This window comes from Apodemus sylvaticus, chromosome 15 (assembly GCF_947179515.1).
Source record: "Apodemus sylvaticus chromosome 15, mApoSyl1.1, whole genome shotgun sequence".
NCBI classification, from domain to species: Eukaryota; Metazoa; Chordata; class Mammalia; order Rodentia; family Muridae; genus Apodemus; species Apodemus sylvaticus.
In genome coordinates this window covers 84,515,811-84,538,678 of record NC_067486.1, presented here as the reverse complement: position 1 = coordinate 84,538,678, position 22,868 = coordinate 84,515,811, and the positions used below count along the sequence as shown (strand labels likewise).

General features: G+C 44.2%; 1 protein-coding gene and 1 pseudogene across 1 annotated transcript; one reads left to right on the top strand and one right to left on the bottom strand.

The window, feature by feature from the left end:
• Positions 1 to 3,400: 3,400 nt before the first annotated feature.
• On the top strand, positions 3,401 to 5,227 carry LOC127665684 (stress-induced-phosphoprotein 1-like; annotated as a pseudogene).
• Positions 5,228 to 17,403: 12,176 nt separating this feature from the next.
• Positions 17,404 to 21,231, bottom strand: Igll5 (immunoglobulin lambda like polypeptide 5). Its single transcript, XM_052158308.1, has 3 exons — positions 20,752 to 21,231; positions 19,635 to 19,750; positions 17,404 to 18,331 (listed from the first exon to the last, which is right to left on the bottom strand). Exons 1-3 carry the CDS (start codon positions 20,943 to 20,945, stop codon positions 18,012 to 18,014), a joined length of 630 nt encoding a protein of 209 aa, XP_052014268.1. The 5' UTR covers positions 20,946 to 21,231; the 3' UTR covers positions 17,404 to 18,011.
• Positions 21,232 to 22,868: the final 1,637 nt, after the last annotated feature.

Below are 22,868 nucleotides of genomic sequence, written 5' to 3'. Positions count from 1 at the left end.
TCCTTTCATGCTAAAAATCTTGGAAAGGACAGGAATTCAAGGCCCATATCTAAACATAGTAAAAGCAATATACAGAAAACCAGTAGCCATCATCAAACTAAATGGAGAGAAACTTGAAGCAATCCCACTAAAATCAGGGACTAGACAAGGCTGCCCTCTCTCTCCATATTTATTTAATATACTTGTATTTGAAGTTCTAGCTAGAGCAATTAGACAACACAAGGAGGTCAAAGAGATACAAATTGGAAAGGAAGTAGTCAAACTATCACTATTTGCAGATGATATGATAGTATACTTAAGTGACCCGAAAAACTCCACCAGAGAACTCCTACAGATGATAAACAACTTCAGCAAGGTGGCTGGTTATAAAATTAACTCAAGCAAATCAGTAGCCTTCCTATACTCAAAGGATAAACAGGCTGAGAAAGAAATTAGGGAAATGACACCCTTCACAATAGCCACAGACAATATAAAGTATCTTGGTGTGACTCTAACTAAACTAGTGAAAGATCTGTGTGCCAGAAACTTCAAGTCTTTGAAGAAAGAAATTGAAGAAGACCTCAGAAGATGGAAAAATCTTCCTTGCTCTTGTATTGGCAGGATTAATATAGTAAAAATGGCCATCTTGCCAAAAGCAATCTACAGATTCAATGCAATCCCCATCAAAATCCCAACTCAATTCTTCATAGACTTAGAGCAATTCTCAAATTCATCTGGAATAACAAAAAACCCAGGATAGCTAAAACTATTCTCAACAGTAAAAGAACTTCTGGGGGAATCAGTATCCCAGACCTCAAACATTACTACAGAGCAATAGTGATCAAAACTGCATGGTATTGGTACAATGTCAGGCAAGCAGATCAATGGAATAGGATTGAAGACCCAGAAATGAACACACAGAATTATGGTCATTTGATCTTTGATAAAGGAGCAGAAAACATCCAGTGGAAAAAAGATAGCCTTTTCAACAAATGGTGCTGGTTCAACTGGAGGTCAGCATGCAAAAGAATGCAAATTGATCCATTCTTATCTCCTTGTACTAAGCTCAAGTCCAAGTGGATCAAAAGCCTCCACATAAGACCAGACACACTGAAACTAATAGAAAAAAACTGGGGAAGACCCTTGAGGACATGGGCACGGGGGAAATTTTCCTCATCAGAACACCAATAGCTTATGCTCTAAGATCAAGAATTGACAAATGGAGCCGGGCAGTGGTGGCACTCTGGGAGGCAGAGGCAGGCGGATTTCTGAGTTCGAGGCCAGCCTGGTCTACAAAGTGAGTTCCAGGACAGCCAGGGCTATACAGAGAAACCCTGTCTCGAAAAAACCAAATCAAAAAAAAAGAATTGACAAATGGGACATCATAAAACTACAAAGTTTCTGTAAGGCAAAGGACATTGTCAAAAGGACAAAATGGCAACCAACAAATTGGGAAAAGATTTTTACCAACACTTCATTCGACAGAGGGCTTATATCCAAGATATACAAAGAACTCAAAAAGGTAGACTCCAAAGAGCCAAATATCTCCCTTAAAAAATGGGGTGCAGGGCTGGAGAGGTGGCTCAGTGGTTAAGAGCACTGACTGCTCTTCCAAAGGTCCTGAGTTCACTTCCCAGCAACCACATGGTGTCTCACAACCATCTGCAATGTGATATGATGCCCTCTTCTGGTGTGTCTAAAGACAGCAACAGTGTACTCACATAAAATAAAATATCTTTTAAAAAAATGGGGTGCAGAGCTAAACAAAGAATTTTCACCTGAGGAATATCGAACAGCTGAGAAGCACCTAAAGAAATGTTCAACATCCTTAGTCATCAGGGAAATGCAAATGAAAACAACCCTGAGATTTCACTTCACACCAGTTAGAATGGCTAAGATCAAAAAGTCAGGAGAAAACAGGTGCTGGTGAGGATGTGAAGAAAGAGGAACACTCCTCCACTGCTGGTGGGGTTGCAAGCTGGTACTACCACTCTGGAAGTCAGTCTGGCGGTTCCTCAGAAAACTGGGAATGATACTTCCAGATGACCCCACTATACCACTCCTGGGCATATACCCAGAGAATTCCCCAGCATGTAATAAGGATACATACTCCACTATGTTCATAGCAGCCCTATTTATAATAGCCAGAAGCTGGAAAGAACCCAGATGTCCCTCAATGGAGGAATGGATACAGAAAATGTGGTATATGTGCACAATGGAGTACTAATCAGCCATTAGAAACAATGAATTCATGAAATTCTTAGACAAATGGATGGAACTGGACAACATCATCCTAAGTGAGGTAACCCAGTCTCAAAAGATCAATCATGGTATGCACTCACTGATAAATGGATATTAGCCTAGAAGCTTGGAATACCCAAGACACAATTCACATATCAAATGATGCCCAAGAAGAAGGAAGGAGTGGCCCCCGGTCCTGGAAAAGCTCAGTGCAGCAGTGTCGGGGAATACCAGGACAGGGAAGTGGGAAGGGGTGGATGGGGAAACGGGGAAGGAAGAGGGCTTATGGGACTTTCGGGGAGGGGGGAATCCAGGAAAGGGAAACTCACTTGAAATGTAAATAAAGAATATATCGAATTTAAAAAAGTATAAAAAGACTTAAAATTGAAAAAATAATAATATTAATATTTAACAATCGACTATGGTAAATATTACATTTATATCTTTTAAATCTTAATAAATTATTTTAAATTTAAAAAAGTTGAAGTTTAGGGCTTGAAAGATGGCTCACTGTTTAAGAGCACTGACTGCTCTTCTGAAGGTCCTGAGTTCAAAACCCAGCAACCACATGGTGGCTCACAATCATCTATAATGAGATCCAACACCCTCTTCTGGTGTGTCTAAAGACAACTACAGTATACTTACTGTATACTGTAGTATACATAATAAATAAATAATAATAATAAATAAATCTTTGGGTTTGAAGTAAGCAGGACTGGAGCAAGCAATGGTCCTGAGTTCAATTCCCAGCAACCACATGAAGGCTCACAACCATCTGTACAGATACAATGTACTCAATATACACAAGATAAATAAATAAATCTTTAAAAAAAATTTGAGGTTTAAAAGGGTATGCAGTCAAAGTCCATACATACTTAACTTAAAAAATTACTGGACTGTTATATGATGAAATTTTACAATAAATGCTTTTAAATTCTGCAAAAATAAAATAAAATAGTCACAGAAAACTAGGCAGCTAACAAGTGACTATCGGGGAGGAGGTTCAAAAGGAAATAAGTGAGTTTATGAGTATTTTAATTAGCCTAATTAAAAATCCATAATATATGCATGTGTAATAAAACTTCACTATATAATAAAACATGTCAACTAAAAAGAATTTTAAAATAAATGTTAAAGCAGATTAATGGCTACTTTTTTATTTTTGGTTCCAGGCCAGGCTATGGAGCAGGTGAATGAGGTAAAGAAGGGTGATAAGGCCCTGAGTGCTGTACTACTCTGAGGCCATTGAACTAGATCCCCAGAACCCTGTGCTCACTCTACAGCAGTCGCTCTGCAGCCTGCGCCATGCAGGAAGACTACCAGAGGCCTATGAGGATGCTGCAAGACTGTTGACCTGAAGCCTGGCTGGAGCAAAGGGAGTCAAGAAAAGCAGCAGCCCCTGAGTTCCTAAACTGGTTTGAAGAACCAAATAAACCTATGAAGAAGGTTTAAAACATGAAGCCAATAAGCCGCAGCTTAAGGAGGGCTTGCAGAACATGGAGGTTAGGTTGACAGAGAGGAAATTCATGAATCCTTTCAACTTGACTCATCTGTACCAGAATAGGGTTAGGGTTAGGGTTAGGATTAGGGTTAGAGGTCAGGGGTTAGGGGTTAGGGGTTAGGGGTTGGGGGTTAGGGTTAAGGTTAGGGGTTAGGGGTTAGGGGTTAGGGGTTAGGGGTTAGGGGTTAGGGTTAGGGTTAAGGTTAGGGGTTAGGGGTTAGGGGTTAGGGGTTAGGGTTAGGGTTAAGGTTAGGGGTTAGGGGTTAGGGGTTAGGGGTTGGGGGTTGGGGGTTAGGGGTTAGGGGTTAGGGGTTAGGGTTAGGGTTAGAGGTTAGGGTTAGAGATTAGGGGTTAGGGGTTAGGGGTTGGGGATTAGGGGTTAGGGTTAGGAGAATGATCTCAGGACAAGGACGCTGCTCTGTGACCCCACCTACATGGAATTCATAGAGCAGCTACAGAACAAGTCTCCAGACTTGGGCATGAAACTACAAGATCCCAGGATGCTGACTGCTCTCAGTATCCCCCTTGGGGTTGATGTGGGCAGCATGAATGAAAAGGAAGAGGCAGCACACACACACCCCCACCTCCTTCCAAAATGGAGACCAAGCCAGAACCAAAGGAAGATCTTCCAAAGAATAAGAACCGGGCTCTGAAAGAAAAGGAGTTGGAAAGTGATGCTTACAAGGAGAAAGACTTTTACAAGGTCCTGAAGCATTATGACAGGGCCAAGGAACAGGACCCTACCAATACGACTTACATAAGGAATCAAGCAGCTGAGCACTTTGAGAAGGGTGACTACAACAATGCTGGGAGCTCTGCAAGAAGGCCTTTGAAGTGGGCCTACTGGCAGATCGACGAAGCTTATGCCCAAATTGGCAATTCCTATTTCAAAGAAGAAAAGGTCAAGGATGCTATCCATTTCTATAACAAGTCTCTGGCAGAGCGCTGAACCCCAGATGGGCTCAAGAAACGCCAGCAGGCAGAGAAAGTTCTGAAGGAACAAAAGTGACTGTTTTATATCAACCCTGACTCGGCTTTGGAGGAGAAGAACAAGGACAGAGAATGCTTCCAGAGAGGGGACTACCCCAGGCCAGCAAGCAGTATACAGAAGCCATTCAAAGGAACCCAAGAATGCCAAACTGCACAGCAACAGAGCTCCTGGAATTTCAGCAGGCACTCAAGAGCTGTGAAGAGTGCAACCTTCATCAAGGAAAGCAAATGCTCTGGAAGCCATGAAGGACTATAAAAGCCACGGATGTGTACCAAATGGCGTTAGACCTGGACTCCAGCTGTAAGAAAGCCGCAGATGGTTACCAACACCGCATGACGGCACGGTACAACAGCCATGCTAGCCCTGAGTATGTGAAGCTGCCGGCCATGGCTGACCCAGCCGTGAAGCTCATCCTGAAGCAGATGCTAAAGGACCCCCCAGGCTCTGAGCGAACAGAATCCTGTAATACACAGAAGATCCAGAAGCTGCTGGGTGTCAGTCTGATCACAATCTGATGACAACTGGCTTTTCTGCTTCTCCCTGCACCAATAAGGAAGAGCAAGCTGGGACGGTGGTGAGCAGCACTGGGCAGAGCGGGGAAGAAAGGCTTATCTTTATATCTATGTGTGACTTCGAGGAAGACACTCATCCAGCACCACCTTGGGCCCTCCCAGCACACGCATGGTCTCTTCACTGCTGCCCTCAGTTCTGAGTGCTTCCCGCCCACTCCCAGCCTCCCCGTCACTGTCTCAGCTGCTCCCCTATAGTTGGTTATTTTTTATTTAGGGCAGTGGGTGCATATGGAGAGGGAAGGGTATTCTTCCTAACCTAGGGTCCCAGCAGTCTTTACTTGTTCTTACCCATGTCCCTCCTCAATAAAACAAGACAGTCAGGTGTGGTTTAAAAAAAAAAAAAAAGGCCAGCTAGCTCAGTTGGTAGAGCATGAGACTCAATCTCAGAGTCATGGGTTCAGGCCCCACGTTTGGTGCCATTTGTACTGTGTAATTATAAATCAAACAATCCACACTATGGCCAGCGAGGCACCAGCAACTGCGGTCTCCCCCACCCCCATGGTTCCCAAGGCTAGCTTGCTGCCAGGCTGTTTGCCCCGTTGACTGACCTGCAGGTCGGGACACAGGTTTAGTCTTATTAAAAGGAACAAAGCTTTTTTCTTACAAATATGGTTTTAATTCATTTAGGATTAAAAGGGTGGAAGCCTTTTCTTTCTCTATGCAATAAAGATTGCAGCTCATTTTTCATCCAGAATGAGTGAGTTCTTTCTGCACCAGTGCTTGGTCTTTTGCTCCATATGCATATGTAAGTATGGATATGTGTGTGTAAGTATGCAATTGTGAGAATGTATGCAAGCTGGGCCCAGCTGAATTTGTATGGACATGTATGAGAACTCTGCATGCATGAAGTTGTATATGAATTTATTTGAGATTATGCACATTCACTATGTAAAAGTTTTTCTTTCTGTGAGTGCTATTCTCTTCTCCTGGTTCAATAGAAGTTTATTACTCCAAACTTCCCCCTAGCCAGACAAGCCAGAGGCATCTAGACAATAGGGAAAAGGCTCTAGCAATTAACCCGTTACTTAATCTCCTGCTGTTTTAGGATGAGGTGCTAAACGCCTGAGACTGTAGTCTCTGGCCTCAGAGGAACACAGAAGGCAGGTCAGCTACATTAGCATAGTAACTTAGACTTAGATAAGTAAACTTTTTATTATACAGCAACCATAAATATCTCGTAAGACAAGGTCTTACCCCCAAATCTCATAAGACAATGTCTTACACCAGAATCTCGTAAGACAAAGTCTTACCCCCGCTGACACTCTAGCCCCCTCCACTGCTTCAGGAACTAACAAGAAAGAACACCACCACCACCTGACTCCCAACACTAAAGTTTATGTCCTGAGTTTTGACAGACTTCCAGAAGTGTGGAATGTTTTCTAACTCTCTTTAGAACATCCTGAGTCTTCTATGTGCAATACTAAGCTTCAGATTCATTTCAGATCCATCGATGGGTCCAGGGTATATAAGAAAGCAGGTTGAGTAAGAGAGAGGCACAAGCAATGTTCCCCCATGGCCTCTGCATTAGTTTCTGCCTTGAGTTCCCACACTGACTTTCCCTGGATGGTGGAATACAAGCTGTATGCTAAAATAAGCTCTCCTCCCCAAGCTCATGTTGGTAATGTTGTTTTATCATGATTGAAACCATAACTAAGAGAGAAATTGGTACCAAGTCATAGAGTACTGTGGGAAGCCATTAGAGACCCTCACTTTGGCTGACAGGGCTAAGGCCCTGAGAAAAGCAAACAAGAGCCTCTCCCATGGGTATTGGTTTAGCCATTGTCTCTAGATAACTACAGAATGATCCTGCCTGCATCATCACCCACCGACTCCGGTAATTGCGGTGGAAGGAAGTCCTGAGATAACTGCGGCAGGCTCCGGCCTGTGCAAACACCTGTTGTCTCCACCGGAGGACCCTTATCTCCTCCTGCTGAAACTGCTAATTGCCCTTCCTTCCTTTGCCCTACCTTGGGGTACGCCCCTCCTGAAAACCTTAAAACCTGGGTACCCCAGAACAATAAACGAGGCTTTGACACAACTCAGAGTGACTCTGTCCTTCTTCGTGCTTGGCCTCCGTCTCTCTCCCCACCCCTTTTGACCCGCAGGTAGCACCCCTTCGGAACCCTGGAATAACTGACCCGCGGGACGGGTTACAGTGGCGCCTGAACAGGGACCCGAAGTACGGTCAACTACCGGACGACGGAGGAGAAATCCTGGGAAAAGGAATCAAGGACCCCACAGACCGCATCGCTCGTGCGTCGCTGGAGGGGCAGGTGAGTGGCCAAACATTGTCGTCCGATTGTCATTGGGGAAAAAAAAAAGAGGCTAAAGAGGCTTGATTCATAGGAGAAATCAAGCAATCATTCAGGGAGAGAGGAGTAAGAGTTAAGGAAAAAGATTTAATTAAGTTCTTTTGTTTTGTCATGAGAAATGTCCTTGGTTAATTTTAAGTGGACCTGACATTCACCCGCTAACTTGAGATAAGGTTGGTAAAGAAATTAATAAGATTTTAAAAACAGGTACAGGTGAACCAATGTCTGATACATTCTTTAGTTACTGGAGGCTCATTCAGAGTGCGAACGAGGACCCTGCTGAATATTGCCTCCGCCCTTTGTCTCAGGCAGCTTCTGTGACCTCGCTTTCCCCTAAAAAAAGAACTCTCCAAAACCTTCCTTGGTCGTTATAGACAGGTCTGAGTCCCCACCATCCGCTCCTGTAACTTCTCTTTATCCTCTGCTCCTGAGAGACCCATCCCTTGCTGATATGTCATTAAGTTTAGAGACCCCCTGGGGAGAAAGCCAACTTGGAGGAGAAAAGCTGCAGAGAGCAAGTAGTCCTCTTAAAGGAGCTACGAGGGACAAATGGTCACAATCTAACTTCAAGATTTATTTCAAAGTCAAATGCCTAGAAAAAGCCAGAGCCAAAACAAGCCCCTCCACGTGGCCCACCACCCTATACCCGGCGATAGGCATGCATTGTGGCTCCTCTCAGCCAAGTCCCTCAGACCTTAACTGGGTCCAGGCAATCACCAGAGATCGTCCTATACTCAGCCTTAAAATAAATGGTAAAAGCTTTGAGGGCATCTTAGACTCAGGTGCCGATTCTACTGTGATCTCGCAATGTGCTTGGCCCCTGCTTGGCTTTTGCAAGCCTCTCTGACCCTTCTGCAGGGGGTTGGACAATCAAAAAAATACTCTCCAAGAGCTCACAGTTGCTGACTTGGGAGGACAGAGGGAAATACTGGCTCTACTCAGCCCTTCGTGGTTCCTGGTCTGCCTGTTAACCTCTGGGGAAGAGACATTCACTCTCAAATGAAAGTCCTTATGTGTGGTCCCAATGAGGTTATTGCTCAACAAATGCTCTCCCAGGGCTATCTCCCTGGACAGGGACTAGGCAAAAATGGACAGGGGAGACCCGTGCAGGTAGAAGTCAGAGCCTGCTGCTGAGGCGGCCGGAGAAAAACTGCTCATGGGCAGCATGTAAGACCTGGACTGCAGAGAAATTCCTGGGCTCTCCTCCCCTCTCCACAGGTGTGTGTGTTCGACTAGGCATCCTCCTTCCCCCTTGTTAAATCTTAAGAGAAAAAGCAGGTTGCAGAAAAGCAGTTTTTCCATGTGTAGGACACGGTATCAAAAAAAAAAAAAAAAAAAAAGAAAAAGAAAGAAAGAAAGAAAGAAAGAAAGAAAGAAAGAAAGAAAGAAAGAAAGAAAGAAAGAAAGAAAGAAAGAAAGAAAGAAAGAAATAGTTAGAAGCTATTTCAAAACTCTCCTGGAAAGGAGAAGAAAATGGGAGACGTCCTGTTTTCTCTCTGAAACCTACTGGAGATCTCCTAAGCTCAGGTTAAGATATTTGGATCTTTTGGGGACATCAAGTTCCCTCTCTGTCTATTGTATGTCTTTGGTGGACCAAAACTTGTCTATATGTGTGTCAATTCATGTTGTCTATTGTTTTGTTTGGCTGAATGATTGGTTGTTTTTATGTTTTATGTAAAAAAAAAAAAAATGGTAAAAAGGCTTTATCTTGCTGGCAGTCCTGCCAATTGTGGTTTACACAGAGGAGGCTAATTTGACGTGCCTCACATTCTAAGGTAGGAGTCAAAGACAGCTGGAAAAAAAGCTGCTTCTTAAAGAGCAAGCAGCCGGACAAGTGGAAATGGTTAATTCTCCTAGAAAAATTTCTATCATGATGATGATTGGGTTCAAAGTGCTTTATTTCTCTGAAGTTACAGCTAGAAAAATATATATATTTGGTTTAAATTTATGAGATTTGTATGATCGCTTCATTTTTATTTCTAATTAGTCTTAAAGGTATAAATGTTTTACATATCTTGACTATAGAGTTATAAATTAATTGGTTATGATTTAAAAGGTATAATGTTACAAAAAAAAAAAAAGGTTAGTTTAAAACTGCTGATTCAGTGTCGGAGCCATCTTAACTAGCTACATGTGGCATGACGCAACCCAGGAAATACAGGCGTTTAAGATGCTTCTAAATTGACATGGTGTTTTGTGTAAATCTTGGCCTGGAGATTGGACTTATAAGAAATATGATTTAAAATAATGTCTCTTCAATAAGTTACAAAGTCATACATTCAAACACAAGATGATGGACAAACTTTACAATATAAAAATATATTAGCCATTAATTTTAAGGAGAAAAGATTGTTTAAAACTGGGTTTTGCTTTCAACAAATTGTAGTTATGCTTTGATATTACAGGTTCCTTTTGTTATTTGACCTTCATACAATGGGGTCTGGTTACTGTTTACAGGACCGGTGGGTGTAGGTCTGGCCTTAGAGATAACAAACTCAGATCAGGAGATTTACATTTGAGTTAATACAAAGCTCAGAGCTGCCTCAAAGCTGCTCAAAGCTGCAGAGGCTTGAGAGATGCAGTTTTGTCTTGCAGGCCTCACTTAGAGAGTTTCTGGTCAAAAGAACATTTTTAACAGATCCATACAGATGTGGTTCAAAATGAAGTTCAAACTTAGATCTAAAATTTTGGCCTGCCTACTACATACAAAATTATTATAGATTTAAGATTTTCATTAGAAGGTTATTCCTCAAGAAATGGTTTGCTCTTAACATTGGGCTTTTAAATTTTTTAAGAAAATGATTTTCAAAAGATGTTAAGATAAATATTTTGCCTAAGACACTGCTTTAAGTTTGTCATTTAAGTCTCTGATGTTCTCAAGATAGATGCAAAACAAATACTGAGAGACATAACTTGGAGAAAGCTACCATAAGTATTTGTCAACAGTTTATGATATATGCTCACTTCCATTCCTTAACAAAGAGAACATTAATGTAAAATCTCTCCAAATACGATTTTGACATCCTCCAATAAAGATTTGATATAATAATAAAATGTTACAAAATAAAATAAAAAAAATATTTTAAAAAGAATGTTTTAAGAGCATGATAAAATGTTTGTTCCTTATTTTAAACAACAATCAAATTGATTATTATTAATTGTTAATCTATTACATGACAAGCCTTGTTGACAAAATTAATAATTGTTATCTAAAAGATACAATTTTGTTTTAAAATGTTAAAAATCAAACTTGATTTTTATATTAATAATATACATATATAGCTCATGGCTTGCAATTGCTTAAAGTTGTTTCCTTTTAATGATACTAATTCTTAACTTTTACAATTGTTTGTACAAATACAATTCAAAAAATTAATCAAAAATATACATACGACTATTGACAGCTTTTCAGGCTTTCTAGTTATAACTGTTTTAACATAAGAAACAAAAATAAAATTAGTCATTACATATGTTATTTTTTATACTAAATGTTCCAAATCAGATTAAGACAAATATTATAACTGATTATTATAACCAGTCATTTAAAATGTCTTATTAACAATTTGATATTAGTCATATTACTGAGATTCCTCATAATTCGCAAAGACAAGATATTATAGAACAAGCCCATAGAACTTTGCAATATTTTTATAATAAAAATAACTTTGCAATATTTTTATAATAAAAGAGGGGAGAATAACATCTCTATATACCATAAAAAATTTTAAATTTTAATGCCAGGGAACTCTAAGTGTAGAGAAGAGGTATGTTTGTGTTCTTTTTACAGGATGCTGAAGGAACATGCTAGCTGCCAGAGTATGCTGATGCTGAGATTTCACCCTGACTTTCCACCTTGCTCTCCAGCCTTTTGGGGCCCCTCCTGGGTCTTTTGTTTCTTTTGTCATTTGGCCCCTGGGCCTTTAATAGATTAACCAGTTTTGTTAAATCACAGATTGATTCTGCCTTGACAGACGTGGAGGTAGCAACCATCTCGGCCTTCAGTTCTCTACCCTTGCTGCAGGCAAAGAGCTTTCTTGGTTCCTAAGCAGTAGAAACGTCAATCCCAGAGAGGGTGACCTCCGGCTCCTAATAGTGGCTGAGGGCCATAAGCTGTGGAGTAGCCAATGACGGGAAATATTGTGGTGCCACGAGCCAGATGCACACCGCCTCTTGGCTGCAGGGTGACTCCATGACGGGATTATTGTGAGTCCGCTACCTGGATGCCCGTCACACCCACCAAGGGCCTGATTAAGTCATTGGAGTGGGATGTGATGCCAGGAGTGGGTGCAACTTACATAGCCTAAGGCAGAGGCCCTGCCCTACTAGGATCTAAAAAGGCCTAGTTACTGCGGTGCTGGACGTGGGGGCAAAACCACATAGCCTAAAACAGGCTCTCCACCGACCCTCTTTCCATAGCCACCCCTCAACTTAAGAAAGAAAAGGAGGAGATGTGGGAAGCCATTAGAGACCCTCACTTTGGCTGACAGGGCTAAGGCCCTGAGAAAAGCAAACAAGAGCCTCTCCCATGGGTATTGGTTTAGCCATTGTCTCTAGATAACTACAGAATGATCCTGCCTGCATCATCACCCACCGACTCCGGTAATTGCGGTGGAAGGAAGTCCTGAGATAACTGCGGCAGGCTCCGGCCTGTGCAAACACCTGTTGTCTCCACCGGAGGACCCTTATCTCCTCCTGCTGAAACTGCTAATTGCCCTTCCTTCCTTTGCCCTACCTTGGGGTACGCCCCTCCTGAAAACCTTAAAACCTGGGTACCCCAGAACAATAAACGAGGCTTTGACACAACTCAGAGTGACTCTGTCCTTCTTCGTGCTTGGCCTCCGTCTCTCTCCCCACCCCTTTTGACCCGCAGGTAGCACCCCTTCGGAACCCTGGAATAACTGACCCGCGGGACGGGTTACAGAGTACGAAAACTTGTTTTACTGGGACAATTAAGACTTGTCAGTTAGGGCTAAAAATAAACTAAGGTTAAGAAATTAGCACTAAGGAAACAGAACCTTCTGGGAAGTGTTTCCTCAGAGTCAGCACACAAACCTATAGTCCAGACAGATCCAAGCCTGTACCTTGTGCTGACAACCAAAACCATGTAAAAGCATGCCCTGAAGTTTAGTAAGGTAAAGCAGGTCAAGAGTGAGGGACTTGGTGGGCACACACCTGAAGCTGTGTGACCCCCCCAGCTCCCTGCCAAACTCCTGACTTGGAACACATGCCATGCTTCTCACATAAAAGAAATGTGTCCTATGGTCACATAGGCTCAAAACAGAGTTCTCTGTGCTAATGAGGTACCTAGGCCTGGAGGGCTTAGCCAATAAACTTCTCTTCAGCCCTGCAAAAGGTATTTAATCTCAGGCCCACCCTGAGAAGTGGGGTGTGGCTTTATGCATCCATTTTCCACCATGGACTGTCTCTTTCATTAAGATCTACTGTTGAAAGAATAGAAAATACAGCCTAACTCCGGTCTTCTAAGGAGCCCCAAACACTTCACATTCCAGAGCCCGCTCTTTGTGCTCTTTGTTAGAAACTAGGTAAAAGGTCACAGTCCAGAGTCTGCCCTTTAAGAGCTAGGCAGAAAGGCCTTGAATAGGTGACCCTGGCCCCGTAAGGTAACTGGAAATGGGCTAAGCTTATCTTGCTTCTGTAAACTGCTTACGCCATTACCCCTATCCAGGAGTTCACGCAGCTGTAGACATCCAAGAAAATAGGAAACTAATTGGTCCACTGAATGCAGGCTCCGATAATTTAAACTGATTGGCCTAAACACTATGGAGTGGTACAAATCCATTGGCTCGCATTTCGGCAGGCTCTCCATGCTAAGGAATAATTGGTTGGTGATTCGCGGGCTTTGTTGTGAACTTATAAAAGCTGTACCAGTTCTGCACTCGGGGTCCACAGTCCTCTAACCCTGCGCGGTGTACAGCTGTGGAACCCAGAATTCTGGAATAAAGAAATCCTCATGCTATTGCATTGAGACCGTTTCTCGAGAGTGATTTGGGTGTCACCTTCCGGGGCGTGGGGTGCTTGGGCACCCTCAGTTTTGGGGGGTCTTACACTGTGAGGAACCTGGGGAACCTTGTGTCTATAAGATCACAACTTTATTCTCCTGTAGAAGGCTTTCTGTACTCCCAGCCACAACTGCCACCAAACCTGCCTCTGTCAAGCAAAGAACAATCATCCCATGAGACAAGCCAGAGCTCTCCTTCCTCCCCACCTTCTCCCCAGCCCCAGGCTAGATGCTGTCCCAGGCCCTTGGGACCCAGACTCTATTCTCTGCTCTTCTGTGACTCCCAGTAGTGCCTGGATGTGCAAGAGTCTAATAACCCCATGGCCCTGGCCTTGTCATAGGCCCAGGGACCCCTGAACCAGCTCCAACTTTCCCTCATCTCAGACTGTGCTTTTCCACCCTAGGAGTGCTTCCCTACAGGCCGTGCACTCTGTCAGGAAGCAGTGTAGGGTAAGCACAGTCAAACTCCCCAAGTTCTGCCTCCCCAAGCAGCGGTGCCCTGCAGCTGAGCAGGCTCAGGCCTACAGTAATGTGTAAGTTTCCCTGGTAGTACTGGTTGTGAAGGCATGACAGAGTTATGGAGAGCTACCAAGTCTTTGCACCATGAGAAACATGAAGAGCTCGCTAGTAAATGTGTAGTCTATGTTAAAGTAAGAGCATCAGAACTGAAAAGAGTCTTAGAGAGAAGTTGACACTTGACAACATGTAGCAGAATCAGAGACCCTGAAGAAGGCCCAGGAGACTGCTGGTCAAAGTGCAACCCGATTGCAGCAGGAACCTGCAGAATGTTAGAGATGACAACATCATGGAATAACTGCCAAGAACAGCAGCGTCTGTGGACCTGAGCCTCTGACAGGTGCTGCATATACTTGGCCAGTATATGCAGCATATTGCATATATCTATTGGTCCTGGCATATAAAGTATGCTGAACAAGACATGAGAAGCAAGACAGTATTCAGCCTCTGGAACTAAGAAGTCCCAAAGGCCTGACACTGAGCTTTACACTGTTTGACTTTGATTTTGCTTTGATCTGATTGTAATGCTGCCTGGTCCTTCCCTCTTGGAATATGAAAATATTTAACTTATTTTGTATTTTGCAGGAGCCCATAGTTAAGAAGCTTTGCAATTTTACAGATAATTAGAAGTTCAGAAAGACTGGATATTGTAAAGAAACTGAACTTTTAAAGTATTGAAAATTTTAAGGACTGTGGGACCCTGAAAAATTAGAATATTTTATACTGTGATATTGATATTAATATGAAAGCTTAGGAACAACAAAAAAGCAAAGGTTATGCTGATGTATTTGTGTGTGAAGTTGACAAAGGGTCAATTGTGTTTGCTAGTTTTATGTCAACTTGACACAAGCTAGAGGCATTTGGGACTGGGAAACCTTGACTGAGAAAAAATGCTCCCACCAGATTGGCCTGTGTACAAGCCAATGCTGAGTCTTCTTAATTGATGATTGATACGGAATGGCCCAGGTGGATTCACCACTACTGAGCAGGTGGTCCTGGCATATGACAGTGTGCTGACCAAGACGTGAGAAGCAAGACAGTACTCAGCCTTGGCCTCTGCGTTAGCCTTGAGCTTCTGGCTTCCTAGATGATCACCTACAAACTGTAAGCTGAAACTGTCCTTCAAAATTGTGTTTGGTCATAGATTTTATTTTAATCATGCCCATAGATGTAACTGCCCGAAGTTATATCAAACAGGTCACCTAGAAGGAAAGCTGGGAATGAAATAGAACGGGCTGGAGAGAGAAATGAGGAGCCAAGACAAGGTTTCTGATCAAGGTCAAAGTTTAATAAGGCTCTCCAAATATATAGGGGGGGACCCTTCCCCCAAAGGCTAGAAACTCATCTGCAAAACTGGTTTGTTTGCTCAGCAGGCAGCTAGTGCCTCTCAGGAAAGTGCAGGTCCTTGAAGAACAATGGGAGAGAGCCCCACCCTAGGCAGGAGCCAGCATCAAGGTCTGGAATCCCCCCTCTCCCCCCTCAAAGGCTGGGGGAGGGCCACGCAGAAGCCCTAAGCTAAGGAAGACAGAATCCACCAGCATTCATGGGTCTGTTACATCACCACCTGGGAAACTGAGTTGTGGAAGGCAGATGGCAGGAAACATCTGCTAAAGGAGCCAAGGGAAGAGTTGGTGAGGGACCTCAAAGTTCAACCATCTTCAAACGCACAAAACCTGCAAGAAGCTTAAAGAGGCAATGTGCTATAAATGTAACAAATGTGTGGCAATTTCCTCTAAACTGAAACAGTGCATGCTAGAGGGAGACCTCTTAAAAGACTTGGAAAGTAGGGACTGGAGAGAAGGCTCAATGTTTAAGAGCAACTTTTGCTCTTGCAGAGGACCCAGCAAGCAACCATCTGTGACTCCAGTTTGAGATGACCTACTGCCCCTTCTAGCCTCCTGGGGAATTATGTCTACATATGGTGCACATTTCACACATATGAATAAGACACACATAAAACAAAGATAAACCAGGAAGAAAAAGAAACTTACAAATCTCAGGAAGTAAACAAAGGTGTAAGTCTCTAGAAGTTCTGAAAACTTCCCAAGATTTACAAGATTCCCATGGTTTTATAAACTGTAATGATTTATAAGCTGGGGTGAAGAGACTTTCCAGCCAGCCAAGCTGTCTGGGGGTCTCCAAAGGAGTTCCCAGAGTGCAGCTTTGACGAGACTGCCACTCAATGGGAAGGCTTTTTGGTGAATCAGCTACCTCTGAATCACACATATTCCTATAAGTAAAGCAAGCTCATTAAAGCCACGGTGGACTTCAGTGGAATTGTTACTGTAGTCTACAAGCAGTTCCCCATCTGAGAAGACATCTGTTCACATTTCACCAGGAAAAGTCACACTGCTGCTGGCCACCCCAGTAACCTCCAGACTGAAATTAATCGGAGCTGAGGATAGTATGGAAAGGGGGCAAAGATAAAGCAAGCTGTAGCACATAGAACCAGCAACAAGCAGGGCAGATGGGCTCCAGTAAAGGTTATGTCTTGGCTTATGTTCAATTCCCAGCTCTGTCAATTCTTGACTCAAATGCAACCTGAGCCACTTCCTACTATCTCTTAGCCTTGAGCCCTCAGACCTCTGGAGGCTAGAGTTCCATCCTGAAAGGAAGAAGCACACGAGGGAAGGGCCATGCCAGAGGAAGAAAGGCACAGCAGCACATGGACTGAAATCCTGATGACCACACTTGTGAGCTGTAGTGGGAGTTTTTAGCTACACTGCTCTGTGCTTCCGGTGGATATTATACTTCCAGACACACACACACATACACTCACACCAGTTAATTTTAAAATGCCTTGGCTACCTCAAAGGTTGGGAACTCCTAAACCTTCCATCCTGCCACCCCAGGCCCAGTCAGGGAAGTGGCCAATGGCCGCCCACCTGAATTCTCCCATGGCTGCCTAGCTTTCTCTCCTGCAGCTCCTGCGTCCATCTGTCTCCCACGGCTTCATGGTGATCTCCCTTCTCTCTCCTGCATCCTATCCTGCACAACTCTAGGGTCCTGCCCCATGCCCATTGGCCATTTGGGGCCCAGGACTCCAAACCAATTGGGGACAAGGACCTTTAGCGTTTGGACATGCAGATTCCGGATCGAATCAAAGCATTAGAACCAACCTCCAACAGTGAGTGACTATTCACCAACCCAAGAAACTGCCATCTTGGGACATTCAGCTGCACCCCACTGTAAAAAATCATCCCTGTTGATGGTTTATATCCCCAAAAGGAGGGATGGAGAGGGGCACAAGATTCTTACCTGAGTATCAAGATCTTCCCTTCAATCTGTTGAATACTTTTCTGCCTTAATTAATGAGGGCATAGAAAGGTCCTTACCCTTATGGGTAAGGTTTTTCAGGCGCAGCCTGTTAGGAGGGAGGAGCACCCACATCCAGGCAAGTAACCCCTCATCCATGCTCTGTAAGGAAGCAAAGAAACTCACTGGTTTCCCAAAATGAACTTTGGTGGAATCATACCTTGACTTGCCATTGGGACCTTAAGAGGAGGGGCACACGTTGCGTATGTCTCCCCTGGGAAGGAATCTTAGCAATAACACTATTTCCCAGACAATGCTCAAATTAGGAACTCTCCTCTGGGTTAGTTTCCCATTGGGTTCCCAACTCTGCATCCCTGGGCATGCAAGTGAGACTCTCTTGTTGGTGGTAAGATATTTATTGAGTATTAGGCACAGGAAAGACAATGGGATGATTAATGGCAGAAAGAAAGAAAGAAAGAAAGAAAGAAAGAAAGAAAGAAAGAAAGAAAGAAAGAAAGAAAGAAAGAAAGAAAGAAAGAAAGAAAGAAAGAAAGAAAGAAAGAAAGAAAAAACTTTTTCTGGCACTTCAGATCCAGGCCCCTGAGGTCGCAGGGAGGATTGTGGTCTAAGAACATTCAGCAGGTGACACGCTCTTCTCCACAGTGTTTCCTTCATGAGTGACCCGGCAGCTGTATCTACTGTGAGGCATCCACTGGTCAGATACCAGTGTCAGGTAGCTGCTGGCCACGTACTTGTTGTTGGTCTGTTTGGAGGGTTGGGTTGTCTCTACGCCTTGAGTGACAGGGACCCCATCTACCTTCCAGTCCACCACCAAAGTACCTGGGTAGAATTCGCTCACCAGACACACCAGTGTGGCCTTGTCAGCCTGGAGATTCCTTAAGGAAGGCAGGAACAGAGTAACCAAGGGCTCAGACTTGGGCTGACCTGCGCAGAAGGTCATAAAGAACGAGATAAGAGTTGGCATAGGAGAGCCCTCGTCATAGGGAATCATCCTTCTCTTATCAAGAGCTCTGTGGCCATTCACTACAGCATCAGAGTGTCCCATCCAGGGGTGCTTCCTTCTTCTCCTCTGCCCACTTGAGTCACCTGGAGAGCAGACAGCCTGGCCTCCATTAGACCATATTCCTCTTCCAGGTGAAATGACCCAGACGCAGACCTTTGCGTCTCGGTTTCCCCACAGAGAGACTAAGACCAGCTGTGCTCTCTAGCCCCTGAGAGCTGGAATCTGACTTGGGATCTGACCCTGGCCTCCTGGTGGGGCAGAGGGCAGCTCCCCAAGTCCCATTACTTCTCCAATACTCAGAGCCTCCTCTGAGAATTGCTGCTCATTTATTTTGTTTATTCTGTAAGACTGGTCCTGAGGAGTTGGCCTTGAGGTGTGCCTGCTATATAAGGGCGTCAGGGCCTGTGCTCCAGATTCCGTTTAGTTATCTCACCAAGGATTAGATTCCATCCAGAGAAATCCTAGGAACTCCTCCAAGGACTGGCTGCTTTGTCCACGGTAATCACAAGACCTACACTGGCTATGTTCCCGGGGTTCCATCTCCCTAACTAGGATGGATAGCAAACCCCTGACCACCCAGGAAGTCGCTGGTGACTCCTGATTTCACTTGGCCCTATTTGTTTCTTCATTCCTCATATAAGTCTAAGGATATTTGAGGAAGATTGACAAGTTAGACAACAGGTTCCAGCCCTGAGAGACCCCAGGAACAATAGTCTACTCTTTTTTTTCTAGTAATCATCCTGGGAGGACCTGGTTCTAGTTACCTGGTCACTCTGAGCCTTTTCCGTGTCTCTATGACCTCATGGGCCAGCAGAAGGTTAGACTGAGCCAGATTCCTCGCTCAACTTCTGTGTTTTTCTATTTAGGGTGACCTGAATCTTTGAAGTCAGGGTTCATAGTACCAGCTATATCCCTGTACCTACTGTGTGGCCTTCTTAGTTTGGATGGGCATCTGGGCCTCAGTTCGGATGCTGAGATGTAGTGGTTTCTATGGCCTGAAAAATCTCATTCCCTGATCTCTTTTGGGGCATCTGCCTCAGAAGAGTAGATGAAGCTATTGGGGCCTTTCCTGTGGTTTACCTTAGACCTACTGCCTTTCCCTCATTCACAGAAAAAGGTACAGTTCAGACTGCAAGGCTAGGAAAGGCAGATGATAAGAATTCCCCAGAGTAAAAATGTACTTCCCTGAGACAGATGGATCATGAGACCAGGAGAACTGCTTACCTAGGATTGTGAGCTGGGTCCCAGCACCAAAGATATACCAAAACTGGGACTCAGATGGAAGCCTACGGGGCCAGCACCTGGGACCTGTTCTTTGTGGGATGATCTGGAACAGGAACCTGTTGGGTGAGTCAGGTATAGGAAATGAACTATGAATTTGGCAGAAAATAGATGAACAGCCAGTAACACAACAAGTCCATCTATCCATCTCCTACTTCCACCTCTAAATGTTTTCAGTGTTGATGGCAATATCAGGCCCAGCAGGTTATCAGGAAATTCCTGGGTGGTGTATCTTCTCTGGCGAGTGTGGTAGAACCATGAATCTCTGGGGTGTGTGTGTGTGTGTGTGTGTGTGTGTGTGAATCAGTTCCTTCTGGTTCTGTGCTTCCTCCCCATGCACACTAGATTATGAGGATTTTTTTGTTTTTATTTCTATCATGAGGCTACTATGTAGATCAGGCTGGCCTCAAATTCACAAAGGTCTGTCAGCCTCTGCCTCCCAACTTCTGAGAAATAAGAGGTGTGCCACCACACCAAACCTTATTTTTTTTCTATTTATCTGAGTAAAAACATGTGATTGTATCTTGATAGTAGATGCATGGTAGCTGAGAGTCTGAACCAAGTCCTCATGCTTTACAGGCAAGGTCTTCTTGACCAAATGATCTCCATGGCCACAGTGTCTACTCCTCCCACCCCAAGACACTCCCGCAATATTTAATGGATGTTTTGATAATTATCTAAGAATAAACTTATTTGACTAAGATGAACACACACAATTCTAAATGAATTAGAACCATGACACACTAAAATAACCTAGTACCACAGTCTTAATTCCAGCCACTAAAGGGGACTTAGGAAGGAGGAAGGATCTAGGAAAGCTATAGGAAGTTCAAATCTTGCATAGGCTACAGAGAATAAGATCAGCCTGGGAAAGCTAGCAAGACCTCTTATCAAAACAAATGGAAAGGGGGGCTGGGCTATGGATGTGGCTCACTTGTAGAACCCTGGCCTTGCATGATCAAGGTACTAAGTTTAAGCTAGCATTTGCCCAGCCCCCTCCATCCCAGCCCCCAGTCCGTGGACCTCCACACATACATTCCCCTATAAGCAAGTCTCTTACCTGCCTGGAAGGGTCCACAGACTAGGCCTGCTGCTTCCCACTGAAGCTCCAGGACCCACAGCTCTGCTCCTTTGTGCTGAGCTTGGGGAAAGTATGTGGTAGACACCATCCACCAGGCCCAACAGCAGCAACAGAAGAAGAACTTCATAATGCCTGGGGGTAGTGCCCAGTGTCTGTGCTACTCTGAGCTTCATTGGCCCTCAACTTCAAGGTCAACTCTGGCCTCACTTGCAGTGTAGGTCTCCTAGCAAAAGGGTTGCTCCTTCTCTGATGGCCAGAAGCTAGTCAAGTGCAGATGGATCTGTGAAGCCAAACCCCAGGTTGTCTCTGGTTTCTACCACCAACAGGCACACCCCAGTGCCCATGGTCACCATCTGTGGAGGTCTCTCCCAAAGGAACATCTGCAAACTGCCCAGCTGTGGTTGGGATGCAAGCTCAACTGTTTTCACTCACAGCTGCCTGTCTTACCCCATCCCTGGAGCTCTGGGCTGCTCCGCCTGACTGATATCCAGGTCCCCAAGGGCCCCTGGGTCTGTGGAGCAGGTCCCCAGGGCTTAGAGGGGCCATAGAGAGCAACTGAACACCTACCCCATGGAACAAGAGTCTCCGAAGGGTTAATGCCAGAGATGTAAGGTAGAGCTGTAGCTAATGTAGGGCCAGGGGGATCCTGAATGCAGAAGTTTAGGTTCAGCAAAAAGCTGAACTGATCCAGGAAAAGTGATATAATAATTAATTAAAATGGTGTTTAATAATTCAAATAGTGTTTAATACACAGTGTTCAGCACATGTAGGTCTCATATCACAAACTAAGACACCCCAAATCTTTGTATGTAACACCCATATCTTTAAACATTAGCCACTCACCAAGCTATCTGCAATTCCAGCACTGAGCAGGTTAAGATAGAAGGATGGTGAGTTCAAGGCCAGCCTGTGACATATAACAAGATCTTATCTCAAAAAAAAAAAAAACCATAAAACAAAGAAAGTTAATAGAAATTGGGTAGTGGCATATTGCATGCTCTTTGGATACACCTTATGCATTGTGAAATAAAATTTATTTATCACCCATCTTATTTGCTTTTCAGAGTAATCAAAACATGCAAAGTCTATCCTCATCACTGTTTTCTGTGACCTATAGGTTTCTTGCGGCATGGATGAACTTTAGAGCTTCTCTGTACAATCTTCCTCCAAAGCTGATGGGCTTCTCCAGCTGTGGAAACATTCACTTGGCCACCCAAGACTTCCCTTCATCCAACCAGCCACACTGTGGAAGGCTGGGCCAGGCTGACATCTTGCTGTCCCACTAAGATCATGAGGGCCACAATGAAATCAGACTCTATGACCCAATGAGACTCTGCTTGGATCTCTGTGTCCCACAGACACTGACTGGAAACCCTAAGGGACAAGCATTACATCTTGGAGCGTTCATGGTCCATATCCCAAACCATATCACATGGTCCATCAGGACAAGGACAAAGTAGCAGGCTATAGAGTTCAAGTTCCCTTAGAGATGTGTAAAGCACAGGGTGACCTCTGACACCACCTAGCTTTTCCTCACTTGAGGCTCATGGCCCTCTCTGGCTACTTTGAACTCCTTATATTTTGGAGATTGGAGAAGGACCCAAGGGACATTGACTAAGCCACTCCACCCCAGCAACCCCACATCCTAGGACCCAGAACCCAGGATTCCCCTTGGAGCAGTGCCAGATCTCCTGACTCACCCCAAATGTATATTGTTCCAACTGTTTTTTGAGTCCTGATCATACCATAAGCTCGGGGCAAGAAGCAGCCACAGACCACAGCTTCCTGCAGTTATCCAGATGTAGCCATCAGACCACCCCCTTGCTCAACACTCAAGATACCTGATTCTTCTGTCTTTGTGTAAAAGGCTGCCTCCTATCCAGATACTTCTGCCCTGCTTTGATACCAGAAAATACCCCTCTCCTCTGGCTCCTGCCCATCTAGGCCCCAGGGAGGCTGCTTATGGCCATTGTGTACCTACCTACACAGACTGACTTTACAACAGCCTCAGAATTGCTTTTCCAACTCAAACATGTTGATGTTCTAGAAGTTTCTTAGCTTTCAGAAGCCCTGACCTGTTCCATGGCTCCTAAGAC

Bases quoted from the DNA above. Each gene is read 5' to 3' on its own strand.
- Igll5 (XM_052158308.1), bottom strand. From the start codon at position 20,945: ATGAAGCTCAGAGTAGCACAGACACTGGGCACTACCCCCAGGCATTAT. The intron at 19,751-20,751 runs GTAAGAGACTTG...CTCACCCAACAG, and splicing joins CTGTGGACCCTTCCAGGCAG to GTTCCTGTTCCAGATCATCC. The intron at 18,332-19,634 runs GTAAGCAGTTCT...CCTTCTGCGCAG, and splicing joins GACCCAGCTCACAATCCTAG to GTCAGCCCAAGTCTGAGCCC.